The sequence below is a fragment of the Oncorhynchus nerka genome, linkage group LG11, assembly GCF_034236695.1.
Source record: "Oncorhynchus nerka isolate Pitt River linkage group LG11, Oner_Uvic_2.0, whole genome shotgun sequence".
NCBI lineage: Eukaryota > Metazoa > Chordata > Actinopteri > Salmoniformes > Salmonidae > Oncorhynchus > Oncorhynchus nerka.
Window position 1 is genome coordinate 60054602 of NC_088406.1, and position 16523 is coordinate 60071124.

Genomic DNA, 16523 nt, shown 5'->3' on the forward strand with positions numbered 1-16523 from the left:
TTGTCTTGTTACCCACACAGACACACACACAGTACTAAGATGAAGAACGCTGCCTGTGCCCATACAAAGTTGCCCTCCGGCAAAGTTGATACATTCCACTGATTCACATTCGTACTGAAGTTGTACTACTCCGTCTTGCTCACCATGTACCAGCACTGTGTGGGTTTTCTTTTATCATTGTTAAAAAGTTGGTTTTAGAGTGTAGTTATTCGGAGAGATATTTAATAATATATACTTATTCTCAATTCAATGGCACTTCCCAATGCACTCTCTTTCCAATGGAATGGCAACCAAATAACACAGTGTGTTTTTTTTTTTTTACTCTAAAATGAATGTAAAACAGCTCAACCGGTTACCTCCGATGGCTGGTGTTATTACCAGGGTCATGTTCAGTAGGGAGTAGTACCACAATCACATTTTGCAATGGAAAACAACAATTGGTTCAGGTAGTTACCCTCCCCTGGTTCACTATGTTTCAAAATGTTTTTCTTTTTTTCTCTCTCTCTACTGAACAGGATCCACGACACACAGCACAGTGAGGTGCTGCTTACCTGTGGGCAGAGGCTGTCGATCTGGGTGGCGGCCATGCGAACCAGCTTCACACCCTCCTCGTTGTTAGAGATGGAGCAGGCCAGGTTAGCCACCTGTAACAAGAGACAAGGACACACAGGCTTAGCTACTTTTGAACAACTTTGTGTCTAATAACTGCATCTACACCATTCGGGTCATTTGAATCAATAATAGCAAATTAATGTCAGACAAAATGTCAGAACTTCATTGGGGTTGGCTAGTCTGTGTTTTTTGGTAACTGAGTGACAAAATACACCGTTTCTGTCCTTTTTCGTGTTCATTAGATGGCAACAAACGTCAGACAAAAGCTCAATTTGTCTGACGTTTGTTGCTCAACCTCTGCCTACTACAAGCTTTTCATCATATTCTTTCTCTCACGATGCAAGTACCCTTGTTATTACTATTAGCGACAGTCTGTTAGCTTTCACCTGAAACCCAACACAATTTCCCCACTAACACTCACACTGGTTAGCCTCTTATAATGTGTGCAGATAGTGATTCCTGAAGGAGGCAGTCTCCGCCACAGCCTTAACTCATGTCTGTAGCTATCTGTGCCGGCGGCAGGGGATTTAATGCTTGGCTAGGTAAGGCAATGTCGGGGCAAAATATGTACCAGGGTTTGGGCTTGCTCATCTGTTAGATTGGTATTTGTTATTCCCCTGCGTTGAGACCTGGTGAGTGCCCCACCCCCTCCACCCATCTCTTTCTCTCTCTTCGTTGCTCTATCATTTCGGAAAAATATTAAACTGATTCAGATCACAGAAGGACTATAATGTGAGTTTTCCACTGGACTTTCTCAAGGGCATAATTGTCTGAGAAAGAGGGAGAAATAAAGAAACTGAGAAAAAAGAGAGAGAGAGAGAGAGAGAGGAATGGAAAGAACAGGTTGACCAGCTTTCTTCTGTTCTACTGTGCTGACAGCACTACTGTTAAGATGGTGGCAGGGTGGATGCCCTACCCCCTCCACCCCTCTCCACTCCTCTATGACCCTTTACTCCTTCCCTCTCTCTCTCCCTCTCTCTTCGTCTATCTTTCATTTCCGAAAAATTGTGGTATTTTGAATTACTCAAATCGCATACACTCTGAAAGGTGCTATCTAGAACCTAAGAGTGTTCTTCGGCTGTCCTCATAGAGAACCCTTTAAAGAACCCTTTTTGGTTACAGGTCTCTTTTGGTTCCAAGTAGAACCCTTTTGGGTTCCATGTAGAACCCTTTCCACAGAGCGGCTCTTCATGGAACCAAAAAAGCTTGTACCTAGAACCAAAAAGGGTTCCGCTGTAGGGACAGCTGAAGAAGCCTTTTGGTACCCTTTTTCTAAGAGTGTAAGGACTACAATGTTAGTTTTACACTGGACCATCTCAAGGGCTTATTTTTCCCCAAGTGTAAGGACTACAATGTGAGTTTTACACTGGACCATCTCAAGGGCTTATTTTTCTGAGAGTGTAAGGACTACAATGTGAGTTTTACACTGGACCATCTCAAGGGCTTATTTTTCTAAGAGTGTAAGGACTACAATGTGAGTTTTACACTGGACCATCTCAAGGGCTTATTTTTCTGAGAAGAAGTGAGAAAGAAAAAACGGAGAAAAAAGAGAGAGAGAGAGAAAGATTGGGGAATGGAAAGAACAAGTCGACCAGCTTTATTCTGTTCTACTGTGCTGACAGCACTACTGTTAAGATGGTGGCAGGGAGAGAAACTGTACTAAATTCATCCAAATGCTGTATTACAAAACATAATTTCTCAGAAATGTCAGAAAGGTACATGGGGAACTCGACGATAATTGGCAAAAGAGTGGCGGCCATACTGCCTAGGCCTCATACAATGGACTCCTTCCTCCCATCAGAACCAAATGGATCAGCCTAAATGGGCACCTGTAAGGTGGCACAGTCGTGTATATAAATAGTCTCAGTCATTAGTGGTGAAATACTGCCTTGAGGTTCATTACCGGAGATCCTGAGTGCGCCTAAATTATTAGCCCGTCTTATTGGTGCAAAAAGGGGTTTCATTGTACAATTAGGACGCCAGGTGGCCTTTCTGACAGAACACCTCTCCGGGTTTCATTTACACCTGCCTATGTACAGAGGTATGCTATCTTGCTCCTTCTCTCCTACAACTAAAGGTAGTCTCTCTCTCTTCTACCTTCACCTCGCAACACGTCTTAGAGGTAATATCTCTTTCTCTCATACAGTGAAAGGTACTCTCTCTCGTGCCTACTTTCAGAAGTACCTTCTTCGTCTCTCAATCATGAATACAATCAGACATGAATGCATTAACTCTCTCTCTCTCTCTCTCGCTCTCTCTAACATCAAGAGGTAGGCATACTCTGTCACTGCACCTGCTGTGGATTCCCAATGTCTCCACTAGCTGGGAGGAGGAAGGGAAGAACCCTTTGATTTTCTCTCTCTCAGGACACTATTTGCCCAGCTTACCATAGTAATAAAAGAAAAACAGACCAATTGAAGACAAAGTCAATCCACCACGTTGGGAGTTTCAGACACTCAGGCATGAGGCGACACACACGCGCGCACGCACGCACACACACCACACACACACACCACACACACTGCACTGGAGGCGCACGCACGCATGCACGCACACACATCACGCACGCACGCACACACACCACACACACCACGCACACACACCACACACCACACACACTGCACTGGAGGCGCACACACACCACACACACCACACACACTGCACTGGAGGTGCACACACACCACACACACTGCACTGGAGGCGCACACATCACATCCTCTACCTCGCTGTGTTTACTTCACACTGTGTCATTGTCATAACCGCCAAATTCCACGTAATCAATCTAATGTTGCCCCAAAATGAATTAGGTTGGCAACACTTTGGGAATACGTCGAAGCTAAGCTAAAAAGAGAGATGCCTGTTGGCGGCGGGTAGTGCCAAGGCGTATCGACGCTCCATTCGCTCACGTGACACTTTTTGAGGCAAATTGAGGTAAATCGATTTGATATGTTACGAAGCTCCTCGCTCAAGGCCCTGTGTCTCCCTTATACTAGTGAAAGCTATGAGTGACGTGATGGATTGCACTCCTTTGTGTGAGTGTGTGTGTGTGTGTGAGGGAACGAACGCGTGTGTCTGTACGTGTGTGTGTGTGTGTGTGTGTGTGTGTGTTTGTGGGAACGAACGCGTGTGTCTGTACGTGTGTGTGTGTGATCGCGTCTTACAAGAACAACGCTGCTTAAAAGAAGCTACAGTGTGTAAACAACGTTCCAACAAACTAAAAGCCTCTCCTTGTGTCATATTGGAGGAGAGTGTACTGTACCGATGTACATAAATTAACCAGAACTCTGAACCATACCCCCCTACACCATACTGTTCCTCCAGTTAAACCGTACACAGTGCCTATAGAATATAACCCCCCCCCCCCTTGGATTTCTTCACTTTTTATTGTGTTCGAAAGTGGGATTCGAATAGATTTAACAATCTATTGTTGTCAACGATCTACACAAAATACTCCGTAATGTCAAAGTGGAAGAAAAATCTTTTTTTTTTTCTCAAGATGAATGAAAAATAAAACACTAATATACAGTACCTTGATTAGATAAGTATTCACCCCCCCACCCCCACCCCCACCAAACATAAGGCGTTGCTTTTAGTCCAAAAAGTGTATTCCTTTCAGTATTACTTCCGTGTGTTGTTGCATATTGGATACATGTTTTGGAATATTAGTATCCTGTGTATTTTTATTCTTCTTTTCACTTCTTTTCATTCAGGTCATTATTGTAGAGTCACTACAATGTTGTTGATCCATCCTCAGTTTTCTCCCTTCACAGCCGTTGTAGCTGTTTTAAAATCAACAATGGCCTCATGGTAACATCCCTGAGCAGTTTCCTTCCTGTCCTGCAGCTCGGTTCAGAAGGACGACTGCGTCTTTGATGTTTCTGGGTGGCTTACAGTATACATCAACCCGAAGCATAATTATTAACTTGACAATGCTTAAAGATATAGACTAAATTGCACTTTTAAACTGGATTAACTGAAATGGCATTTCTCAGACATGCTTTAAACTAGTCTCGGACTTGCCCTAATCTGGATTTAAAAAGTCTGATTTCCAGAATGATTAGAGTTCATCTAGATCTAAGTGGAGTCTTAAATTAAACTTGGCCAGAGGCAGGTTTCAATGATGATCAAAGAGCACCACCAAGGCCAGACAGAAGGGCGGTTATAAGACAGGAACAACCCCACTGATTTTGATGAAATCAATTCCCGTGACCGTTTCTGCATGTACAAATGCAAACTGACATCATTGGTTTGCTTGAGCCAAGGATTTCATCTGACTCTCTTAGGGGGAAGGCCCATCCCTCCTTACCTACAAGTACTGATCACCTTGAGCTTGTCGGCATCTGGAACCTTCCATTGTGAAACAGGAGACTTGTGTGATGTAAGTTACTCGACTGTATGCACAATAAACAATTACATCAAGTTCCCTGATGCTGCTGCCCGAGCCAACTACAAGGTAGAGTTCGATGAATATGGGAACTTCCCCTGAGTCATTGGCTGTATAGATGGATGTAATATTCCCATCAAGTGTTCCTCTAAAGCAGGCGCTGAGAAGTATGCAAACTGGTTCTCAATGAATGTACAACATGTGCTCCCTCCTCCTAGCCAACTCAACAGGAAGGATGTGTATCTTCATATCATGCTCTTCTTTTAAATGCAATCAGTCTACGCTCATGGAATTCAATGGCCAGTTTCTCATGCATCCTCAACCTCTTTTGTCATTGTCCCCTGGCCCGGGTTGGTGACCCAATCTTCTCTTCTGGCTGTTGCAAATGTAGCAGGCTGACCTTCATCCTGCCGTATCCCCACCAAGCCTCTAGAAAATGATGACATTCCTGCATTAGAGAACATTATTTCTTCAAGAGTTGAGTTCATTACATCGTTGTTATTATGGGAGTTCAAGAGATGACAGAGAACATGACATATTCCCTGCAGTCTGGAGATGGCAAATGTTGAATGAATGTGTCCTTATCAAATGAGGATTGGAACGGTGCCCCAATCTGAAATGTTCAAATGGTCACCATCGGGGATACCTTCCGGGTGTTGCTGGTTATTAATGATCCCGGTAAACAAGTCCCCCAGCTCATCTGTCTCTGGTCTTAATGGGGGTCCGTCACCAGTCTTGTAACGCTCCTTACGAGCAACAGCATTTGTCTTCTTTAAGTAGGTGTTTATGTTTTTCCACAGGATCTTAGAAAGACAAGACAAAATAGAAATAATATGAGCAATTATGTATGATATTGTGTGTGTGTGTGCGTTTGTCTGTCACACAAATACATTTAGGCCCCACTGTGTTGTGTTACAGGAGAAAACAAACATTTCAAAGTGACTCTGATTTGTAAAAGTGGGACAACAATGAATACAGTATTTTAGCTGAAGTTGTTCTAGTGTCTTTTTTTTCCATTTGAGTTGAATTCATTACAAATGGTAGTCTTTTTCTTGTTTCTGTTGATGAATCGTGCTGTTTGTTCTCGATAATTGGGTGGTTTGACACAATTTACTTCAAGAGGTTTTTTTTCAAAGTCACTGAAATTCTTTGAAGTAATTTTTTTTTACCTCCGTCACAATGCTTTTATGTATTAGTGTCCCATCCTTGTTTGTTTAAGCATCCTTAGGTCAGCACAAAGTGCACATCATTCAATTACACTGAACAAAACATAAAACAGAATGTGTAAAGTGTTAGTTCCATGTTTCATGAGCTAAAATAAAAGATCCCAGAAATGTTCCATGCGCACAACAAGCTTATTTCTGTCATATTTTCTGCACAAATTTGTTTACAATTCGCTGTAAGAGAGAATTTCTCCTATGCCAAGATAATCCATCCGCCTGACAGATGTGGCATATCAAGAAGCTGACTAAACAGCATGATCATTACACAGGTGCACCTTGTGCTCGGGACAATTAAAGGTGCAGTTTTGTCACACAACATTATGGAGTATTTTGTGTAGATCAATGACAAAAAATTACAATTACATTTATTTCATTCTCACTTTGTAACAAAACAAAATGTAATAATAAGTTCAAGATGGTGTTGACATTCTGTAGGTGAATGATTGTAACGACGTTCGTTTGTTGAAGGAAGAGAGTCGGACCGAAATGCAGCGTGTTTGTTACTCATGATCTTCAATGAATGAAAACGTGATACATGAAATAACTATACAATACAAAACAACAAACGGAACGTGAAATCTAATTACAGCCTATCTGGTGCAATACTACACAGAGACAGGAACAATCACCCACGAATACAAAGCGAAACTAAGGCTGCCTAAATACGGTTCCCAATCCAAGACAACAAGAGTCAACTGACTGATTGGGAATCGCCTCAGGCAGCCAATCCTATACCACACCCCTAATCAGCCGCGATCCCAAATAATACAAACCCCAATACGACAACAACATATAAACCCATGTCACACCCTGGCCTACCCAAACATATAACAAAAACACAAAATACAATGACCAAGGCGTGACAGAACACCCCCCCCTAAGGTGCGGACTCCCGGACGCACCTCAAAACCATAGGGAGGGTCCGGGTGGGCGTCTGTCCATGGTGGCGGCTCCGGCTCGGAACGTGGACCCCACACCATTAATGTCCTTGTTCCTCCCCTTCGCGTCCTGGGATAATCCACCCTCTGCGCCGACCATGGCCTAATAGTCCTCACCCAGATCCCCACATAACTGAGGAGCAGCTTGTGACTGAGGGGCATCTCGGGACAGAGGGGCATCTCGGGACAGAGGGGCATCTCGGGACAGAGGGGCATCTCGGGACAGAGGGGCATCTCGGGACAGAGGGGCAGCTCGGGACAGAGGGGCAGCTCGGGACAGAGGAAGCCCGGGACTGAGAGGGATCCCAGTACTGAGAGGGATCCCAGTACTGAGAGGAAGCTCAGTACTGAGATGAAGCTCAGACAGGTAGTAGACTCCGGTAAATCCTGGCTGGCTGGCGGAACTGGAAGATTCTGGTTGTCTGGCAGATCTGGAAGAGACTGGTTGTCTGGCAGATCTGGAAGAGACTGGTTGTCTGGCACTTCTGGCGGATCCTGGCAGACTGGCGACGCTGGGCAGACTGGCGACGCTGGGCAGACTGGCGACGCTGGGCAGACTGGGAGCACTGGCGGCGCTGGGCAGACTGACAGCTCTGGCTGCTTCATGCAGACTGACAGCACTTGGCAGACTGACAGCTCTCTGCAGACTGGCAGCTCTGGCTGCGCTGAACAGGCGGGAGACTCCAACAGCGTAGGAGGGAAGGAAGGCTCTGGCTGTGTTGAACAGGCAGGAGGCTCCGGCAGCGCAGGAGAGGTTGACAGGCTCTGGCTGCGCTGAACAGGCGGGAGACTCCGACAGCGTAGAAGGGAAGGAAGGCTCTGGCTGTGTAGAACAGGCGAGGCGCACTGAAGGCCTGGTGCGTGGTGCTGGAACTGGTGGTATTGGATCGAGGACACGCACAGGAAGCCTGGTGCGGGGAGCTGCTACCGGAGGACTGGTGTGTGAAGGTGGCTCTGGATAGACCGGACCGTGCAGGCGCACTGGAGCTCTTGAGCACCGAGCCTGCCCAAGCTTACCTGGCTCGATGCCCACTCTAGCCCGGCCAATAGGAAGGGCTGGTATGTGCCGCACCTGGCTCTGCACCCGCACTGGAAACACCGTGCGCTCCATAGCATAACACGGTGCCTGCCCGGTCTCTCTAGCCCAACGGTGAGCACATGGAGTTTGCGCAGGTCTCCTACCTGGCATAACCATACTCCCTTCTAGCCCCCCCCCCCAATAATTTTTGGGGCTGCTTTTCAGGCTTCCAACCGCGTCGCCGTGCTGCCTCCTCATACCAGCGCCTCTCCGCTTTAGCCGCTTCTATTTCTTCCTTGGGACGGCGATATTCTCCCGGCTGCGCCCAGGGTCCTTTACCGTCTAATATCCTCTCCCAAGACCAGAAGTCCTTATATTGCTGCTCCTCACAATTAACAGGGAGAGCAGGCTCAGGTCTGAATCCTGACTCAGCCACTCTCCCTCTGAGCCCTCCCCCAATACATATTTGGGGGTTACTTTCGGTTTTCGCTCTGCGTCGCCGTGTTTTCCTTTTTGACTCCATTCGCCTATAGTCCTCTTCGCACTGCTGAAGCGAATCCCAGGCGGGCTCCTGCACTCTCTCTGGGTCGGCCGCCCACCTGTCGATTTCTTCCCACGTCGTATACTCCATGCCTCTACCTTCCATAACGTCCTCCTTTCGCTCCTCCTGCTGCCTGTTACCACGCCACTCGGTCCGTTTGTGGTGGGTGATTCTGTAACGACGTTCGTTTGTTGAAGGAAGAGAGTCGGACCGAAATGCAGCGTGTTTGTTACTCATGATCTTCAATGAATGAAAACGTGATACATGAAATAACTATACAATACAAAACAACAAACGGAACGTGAAATCTAATTACAGCCTATCTGGTGCAATACTACACAGAGACAGGAACAATCACCCACGAATACAAAGCGAAACTAAGGGTGCCTAAATACGGTTCCCAATCCAAGACAACAAGAGTCACCTGACTGATTGGGAATCGCCTCAGGCAGCCAATCCTATACCACACCCCTAATCAGCCGCGATCCCAAATAATACAAACCCCAATACGACAACAACATATAAACCCATGTCACACCCTGGCCTACCCAAACATATAACAAAAACACAAAATACAATGACCAAGGCGTGACAATGATTCTGCAACTTCGGGCACTTTGGCCGTGCAAACTTTCAGAAATTAAAACGTATTCAAACACCATTTCACCAGTATTGTGCTTATCTTTGATTTGTCTCGAAACAATATCTGATAATGGCTTTTCCCAGACAGCCATAAACAAATGTCATTTCCATCACGTCATTAAACATCCATTTTAGTTGAAAATGAAATATCAGACAATGTATTTATTACAGGTTTCTTATACATTTGTACATGAACTTGTATTGAATATTATTTTAAGTGATTTTTAAGGTTTTCCTAATATTAATAATTCAACACGACGCCTGAATGTATAAACTTGCCTTGGTGGCAGCTGAAAACATTTATTTATCATGAAAAATAATATATTTCCACCCAACCTTTTTGTGAGATTATGATACCAACCATATGATTTCCATATCTAAAACAAATAAATGTATGTAAATTATACACAATATACTCATTTACATCAAAACAATGTAAAAAAGAAAACGTATGAAAACTATTTTAATGCAAACATTTTGAACAACAACCATTGTTAAACATGTCATTACTATAAGACAAAGTAAGATTCCAAAACATTGGAACTAGAACCTTTTCAACATGAGAACAATGTTTTGTCCTTGACTACATGCTGCAAATAAAAATTCTAGCACATATCGAGAGGGGAGTTAATCGAGAACTCACATGTTTTATGTAATGTATGATTTTATGCCCTGCTTTGTATGTACTGTATAGCGAGTTTCAAGTGTATCTAAGGCTTAGAAAGAGAGCTAAGTTCCTCCCAGACCAAGGCATCCAGCTCCATGTGCCTTTTAGTCACTGGATGGGGTTCAGGGACAAGTCTAAGCACATGCTGTGGTCTGTCCCATATGATGTCGTCTCTGATTGGCCCAAAAAAAGAAACGGTTGGGGCCAACGCGACTCATGGTTTTCACAAAAGCACCACTCTGCGCTTGAACGTCTCGCAAGATACCAGGTTAAACGTTCTCCCTTCTCTTTTTTTTCTTCCAGTATCTCTCCTTGTCTTTTTGCAGATGTTCCTGGTATCGTATAGGATCATTTTTTTCACACACACATTTTTCTTGTCTGTGATCTCTGTGCTGTTTTAAAAAGAAAGACAAATACTACTTTGTTTTCAACTTGTGCATACACCTTGGAGCATTTTCGATATTAAATTAATTTAAACATGATTAAATAAGCCTAAAGTAAAAAAATTAAATAAAAAGTAAAGTAAAAACGAATAAGATAATGGATTTGTGTCATTTCCACCACTTTCTGTCATTTCCACCACACTTTGTGATGGAAATTACTGTGATGGAAATGACACTCTACAGTTTCTGGAGAAAATTGACAGACTGCTTAGCATGCTTTGGTTAGTATTATAGCTAGCATATCTTTTACACTAAATAAATAAAATATACCATTTCTTCTAAAGTTCTAACACAAATTAAAGACATTTTAGCCTGTTTGGAAATGACTGACAATTAAAGCATTCTCTACACATGCAATATTACCTGAATTGTTCTTCAACTTCTAGACATCACATCTGGAAGAACTGTCCACTGCAGCCATGTGCTTCAGTGTCGCAATGTGTTTCCATGGTAACTAAATTAACATTCTCTTGAAAAAACGTTATTTATGAGGAATTTGTCCTCGGTGGTGGAAATGACACCACTCCTGAAGGACAGGTATATTTTGTGTAAAAAACAATATAAAGGGCATATTCACAATAAATATTGATATAGATTTTATTTAATTGACTTTTTTCTGTAGTACATAACATTATATTATGTGTAATTACTAATGTTTTCTCATAGAAAAATAGTAGAAGCTGGGTCAGGGACAAGGGCAAAATAGTGAAATTGAGGTATAAAATGCATCTGAAGAGGCTACAATACTTGATAGACAGGTGTTTATAAAAGTATGGGGTCATTCCAGTGTGAACTTAACACACAATTATCTGTAGTTGTTTTATCTTTCTGTCTCTCTCTCTCTCTCTGTTTCTCTCTCTCTGTCTCTCTCTGCGACCCCAAAACAATGCGAGCTGGACCCGGGCAACACACCATGTCTGGCAAAAACAAATAATGACAATTATCTAAAGAAGTGAGTGTGTGTGTGTGGGAGAAAGAGCGAGAGAAATATAGATAACTACTGATGTTGTCCTTTTACCCAGGCTCTGATAATCACTTCAATTCTAATTTGACGAAGGCTCCCTTCCCTGCATGCAGTCGGGAATCTACCTTGTGGTTATTCTCGCAAACGCTGTATCAATACCACAGAAGCATACTCAGTACAGTACTGAATGACTAAGAGCATGCTTTTGTATCACTGCTATCAAAACCTAAGCATGGAAGGTGATGCCTCATTGTAACTCTCATTGTGATCAAGCTAAGCAACTAACGTGTGCAGACACATATTCACAAAGCATCTCAGCTTAGCAGCACCGATCTAGGATCAACTATGACTTTGAAGCATTAAGAATAACAGGGAGGACCGGCACTCTAGTGATGGGATGAGTAAATTGATCGCTTGAGTACTAGAACGGACGTCAAATCTTGATCTTTAACCAGAGATCCATTTTTTTCTTCTTCAAATACCGTAAAACTATTTGATGGAATGTTCTTTGTGGTTGCCCGAACGGCCAAGTAGAATGTTATCTTGAAGAAAACGTTCATTTGCTTAGACTCTAGTGTTCCATTTGCACAACAAAAAAAGAAACAAAGCCAAGCTTCATACCGTTTTTATCCTTAAATTCTCTTTCCCCTCTGTTTCTCAATTGCGTTTTGACCCGCTCCCTCCACACAAGCTCCTTCTTGGCCTACAGAAATAAATGACTATAAAAAAGTATCGAAGTGATGGGATACACAAGCTATATTCCTTGCCAAATGATTTACAGTTTCATCACAAATTCAAAATGGACTGGTTGATTGAAGTAGGAAAAAATGTGTTCCAACAACGAGCTGCAGTTTTGAAAATAATTGTGTCCCATCTATTTTCCACTTAAGCTATTTAGAATTGGTTAGCTTAGGCTACAACCCACCCTAAACCTAGACAGGTTCCACACTGTAAATATGCAAAAACATTAGGTTGATAAAGACAAAACGCGTATTTTCATCAGAAACATATGGCTATTATCTCACCAACAGATGTCGTGGGCGTAATTGATCACTTTAAAGTGTTCATGTGGCTCATTTTTTAAAACAATGAACCACAAACAGGCAGAATAAACTAAACCAAACATCTGTACATGGACAAGAAGATGGATTTTTGGTTTGTAAACCTGAAAAAATGTTCTTTCAACTTGTCAAATTGAGCCCCGTTTCAAATGATCACTCTTTATGAATATAATATTTTTCCAACTGAAAAAAGTTGTTGGTTTGAAGTGACGCACATCATATTTTTTTAATTGTATTTTTTACTATAAAATAGGTATCTCGACTGTGATAAGGGCTTGGGAAATAAGAGCGTCTTGTCTGCTAAATGAACAAAACAAGGCTATGCCATTGCACAGCCATAGGCTTCTATACAAGCGCCACTGCTGAGTTTACTGCCTTTTCGAAGTTTGGGTTCCACGATATAATAACCAGTTGACATTACGGTTTAAACAAAGGTATCTTAAATGGCACTTGCTTTTTTATTGACTGAATATTTATGGGGCAATTTAGCAATTGGGATTTGTTATCTGTAATGGTTTAATAAATTAGGCATTGTTTTGATCTGTTGGCATATAGAAAAATGCTTACATATTTTTGTCCAGTGTGGGACTTTTTTTTGTGGTGGTGGGGGAGGGGGGGGGTCGCGGAAAACCAACAAAAGAATGAGTCCTCGAACAGTCAAAAAATGTCAAATTCTCATCCTTACAGCACTCCTAATTAAATCAGCACTCAGTACTTTTTTTGGAAGCTCAAATAGGGCCTCCACACAGGGGCAGTGCCCAGAGAAGTAACCCAGGATCTGTCTCTCTTTTCCCCCTTTCAGCCAGCCTAAACACCTTGTCTCCTCCACCGCACCCGGCCTCCAATCCCTAGCCCTGCAAGGGGGGCAGATAAATCACACACCTCTCCCTTGCTCTCTGGAACAATTAATGGACTTCCTGCCAGCCAAGGTCATGAGCTAAAGCAGGACTCAGAGCCTCGGGATGGAGGGAGGAGTCAGGAAGTGAGGAAAGAAAGGAGGAGAGAGAGAGGTAGTAGGGAGAAGAGGGTGACGTTGAGTTATGTCACCCCAAAACGGAAGCACTCTGTTCTATTAAAAGACCTTCTACTAGACGTTTACTTGTTGAAGGGTGGGCAGGGAGCGTGGGTCCAGGGGGTTAGTGGCAGGGGGTCTGTCCCTACCCTGTAAACACACACACACAGTCTCAGAATCCTGATTAATCTCCCTGTCAACACGAATGGGGGAGAACACTCGACGAGGGAATAGTACAGTATACAACATACAACCGGCTAAGTGCAACCATAGCACCACCACCACACCCCTCCACCCCTCTCTCCCCACTTTACTCACCCTTGAAGAGGGGGAGAGATTAAATACTTCTGGGTCTCCACCCTGGAGAGATGGCAGCTAGTGTTTGTTTAAGCAATGTGGTGTCGAGTCCTTCTGGTAGCCTTGTGCACGATAGGCTGGTGAGCAGAGAGGTGGAGATGTTAAAGGTTAATGAGGATTAAGGTGTCGGTCAAGATTGCGTGAGGTTCACATTCAAATCTCTCAAATAGCGTAAGGGACTGCTCCATATATTCTTAATATTAATATTTCATATGAATTAATAATAGTATTTATATATTTCCATGACAAACGGCAGAACTAGTGTTATCAAGTTAGTATGAGCTCTGCTAGGGCGGCAGGGTAGGTTAGAGCGTTGGACTAGTAACCGGAAGGTTGCGAGATCAAACCCCCGAGCTGACAAGGTTCTGCCCCTGAACAGGCAGTTAACCCACTGTTCCCAGGTCGTCATTGAAAATAAGAATGTGTTCTTAACTGACTTGCCTGGTTAAATAAAGGTAAAATAAAAATAAATAAAAAGTGTTTAAGTCACCCCAACTCGGCTTCTTTTAGTGACTTAGACGCTTATGTTTTACATTATAGTCTTGTTCTAGGGGATATAAAGGAACAGTGCTAGTTGTCTTGTCTAGTCTGTTCTCTCTAAAGAAATGTTTGTTTTCTTGGAAAGCTGTGAGTGCCATTATATTATACAACATCAGTACTTGTTGCATTGACAACTCAGTCCTGTTATCAAGTGATTTCAGCCAGTGTCTGGCTGTGGACTTGAAACCATTGTTTGAATGGAATGTTGGCATATTGGGAGTCCCATAGTACGGCGCACAATTGGCCCAGCGTCGTCCAGGTTTGGCCGGTGTAGGTCGACATTGTAAACAAGAATTTGTTCTTAAACTGGCCTGCCTAGTTAAATAAAAAGGGGCAATATTGGCAGTTCATTTGCCAAATGAATACCTGGCTGGCTAGCTGGCTGGTTGGCTGGCTAGCTGGCTGGCTAGGTGGCTGGCTAGATGGCTGGTTGGCTGGCTGGCTGGCTAGCTAGCTTGCTAACAAACAAACAATGCCGATAAACTCTTCAAATTCATTATTTTACACAATAATTATCAAAGCACTGCAAAACCATGGCTGATCAACTGCCTGACCAAAATGGCTGACCTTTATCCCATAATAAGAAGGTTCATGTCCATTCCCGTATTCAAATACCACATGTTATGGTTATCTCAGTCTTTTTGCAATCAATCCAGCTGTCCAACATCGCTTTTACTCTAAATGAAATAAATGCAGGCCCTGTGCGCATGCACGCACACACACACAAGAGCCACCAGCCCAGAGGCCAATCCTCTTCAGCTCCACTGCACTAGAGCTCGGATGTCATCATCCACTCTTCATAAACATCTCACTTGTCTTTTATTACATTTCTTCCAACTCTGTGTGGATTGACCAGTCTCGGAGTTGAATAAGGTGAGGGGCTGCACCATCCATGGCTGTGTGGCTGTAGCTATAGTGAGTGTTGTTCTCTCTCTCTCTCTCTCTCTCTCTCTCTCTCCCTCCCTCCCTCCCTCCCTCCCTCCCTCCCTCTTTCATTCCTTCCCTACCTCCCCCTCCCTCCCTCTCTCTCTCTCTCTCTCTCTCTCTCTCTCTCTCTCTCTCTTTCATTCCTTCCCTACCTCCCGCTCTCTCTCTCTCTCTCGCGCTCTCACTCCATGAGACAAAGCGGGCCCAAATAGTGCCTGACTGTAATACACTAAGGACCCAGTTCCTAAATCACAGTGAAGATGAGCCTAAAGTCACTGTCCCCTAGGTGAAGGGATGACTAATTCAGGGGGGAAGGACTGGGGTGGGGAGATACACTCCTCTACAGACTCAGGGGAGTGGGTTCAATGCCCTCACACACAAAAATACGCACACAAACATGCACACGCGGGCGCGCACACACACACACATGCATGTGCAGGAACACACACATACACTTTGGCTCATCAGGATGGGCATCGAGGCATTCTTCCAAGGTGGAAAAACACACACGCGCTCCACCTCAACCAACTGAGTCACCTAAGACACTTATTTCCTGGGAAACCTGTGGTTCTGGACACAAAGACACACACATACACACACGTGGCGCCGTAATTAATTCCTCTAAATGGTAAACAGAAGTCTGCAACAAAGGACTAAGCCAATAAACAGTGTGCAAACGACTGAGGCTGTGCCACTTTCTCTTGAGTCTTTTTTAAACGTCAGAAAGCTCCTCGCATCACTTTAACTCTCGTGTCAACAAGTGGATGGCAAGTGTGTAGAATGACTCATGGCGGGTGGCAGTGTGTGTGTGTGTGTGTGTGTGTGTGTGTGTGTGTGTGTGTGTGTGTGTGTGTGTGTGTGTGTAATAAATAATTATACATTATATTTATACAGCAGGCCCAAAATCTCGAGTGCGTGCGCGTGCGTGCATGCACGTCTGTGTGTGTCCACTCCCCTAGCCAGCCTGTGTAAGCCTCTCTAACCTCTAGCCCCTGATCGTGCTAGGTCACCTAGCTTCCAGCCAGAGATGTATTATTATATTTCTTATCTATTGCCGCAGTGCAAACAAATCATACCAGCCCTCCTCTCAGCAGAGAACCGAGCCACGCCACAGAAAATAGATCCAATCCCCTGCACGGTTGTCAAGGAGACAATGCAACGTTGCGGTACTCGTTGTATGTTGTTTTTCAAAGG

The 16523-nt window shown here is 43.9% G+C and overlaps 1 protein-coding gene across 1 annotated transcript in view; it reads right to left on the reverse strand.

Moving 5' to 3' along the window:
• The window catches only part of LOC115137525 (catenin alpha-2-like), a 698212-nt gene that overhangs the window by 70836 nt on the left and 610853 nt on the right, over nt 1-16523 (reverse strand). Inside the window, exon 10 of the mRNA XM_065024699.1 lies at nt 552-644. Within this exon, the coding sequence (XP_064880771.1) occupies nt 552-644 (93 nt within the window). The remainder of the gene's footprint in view (nt 1-551; nt 645-16523) is intronic.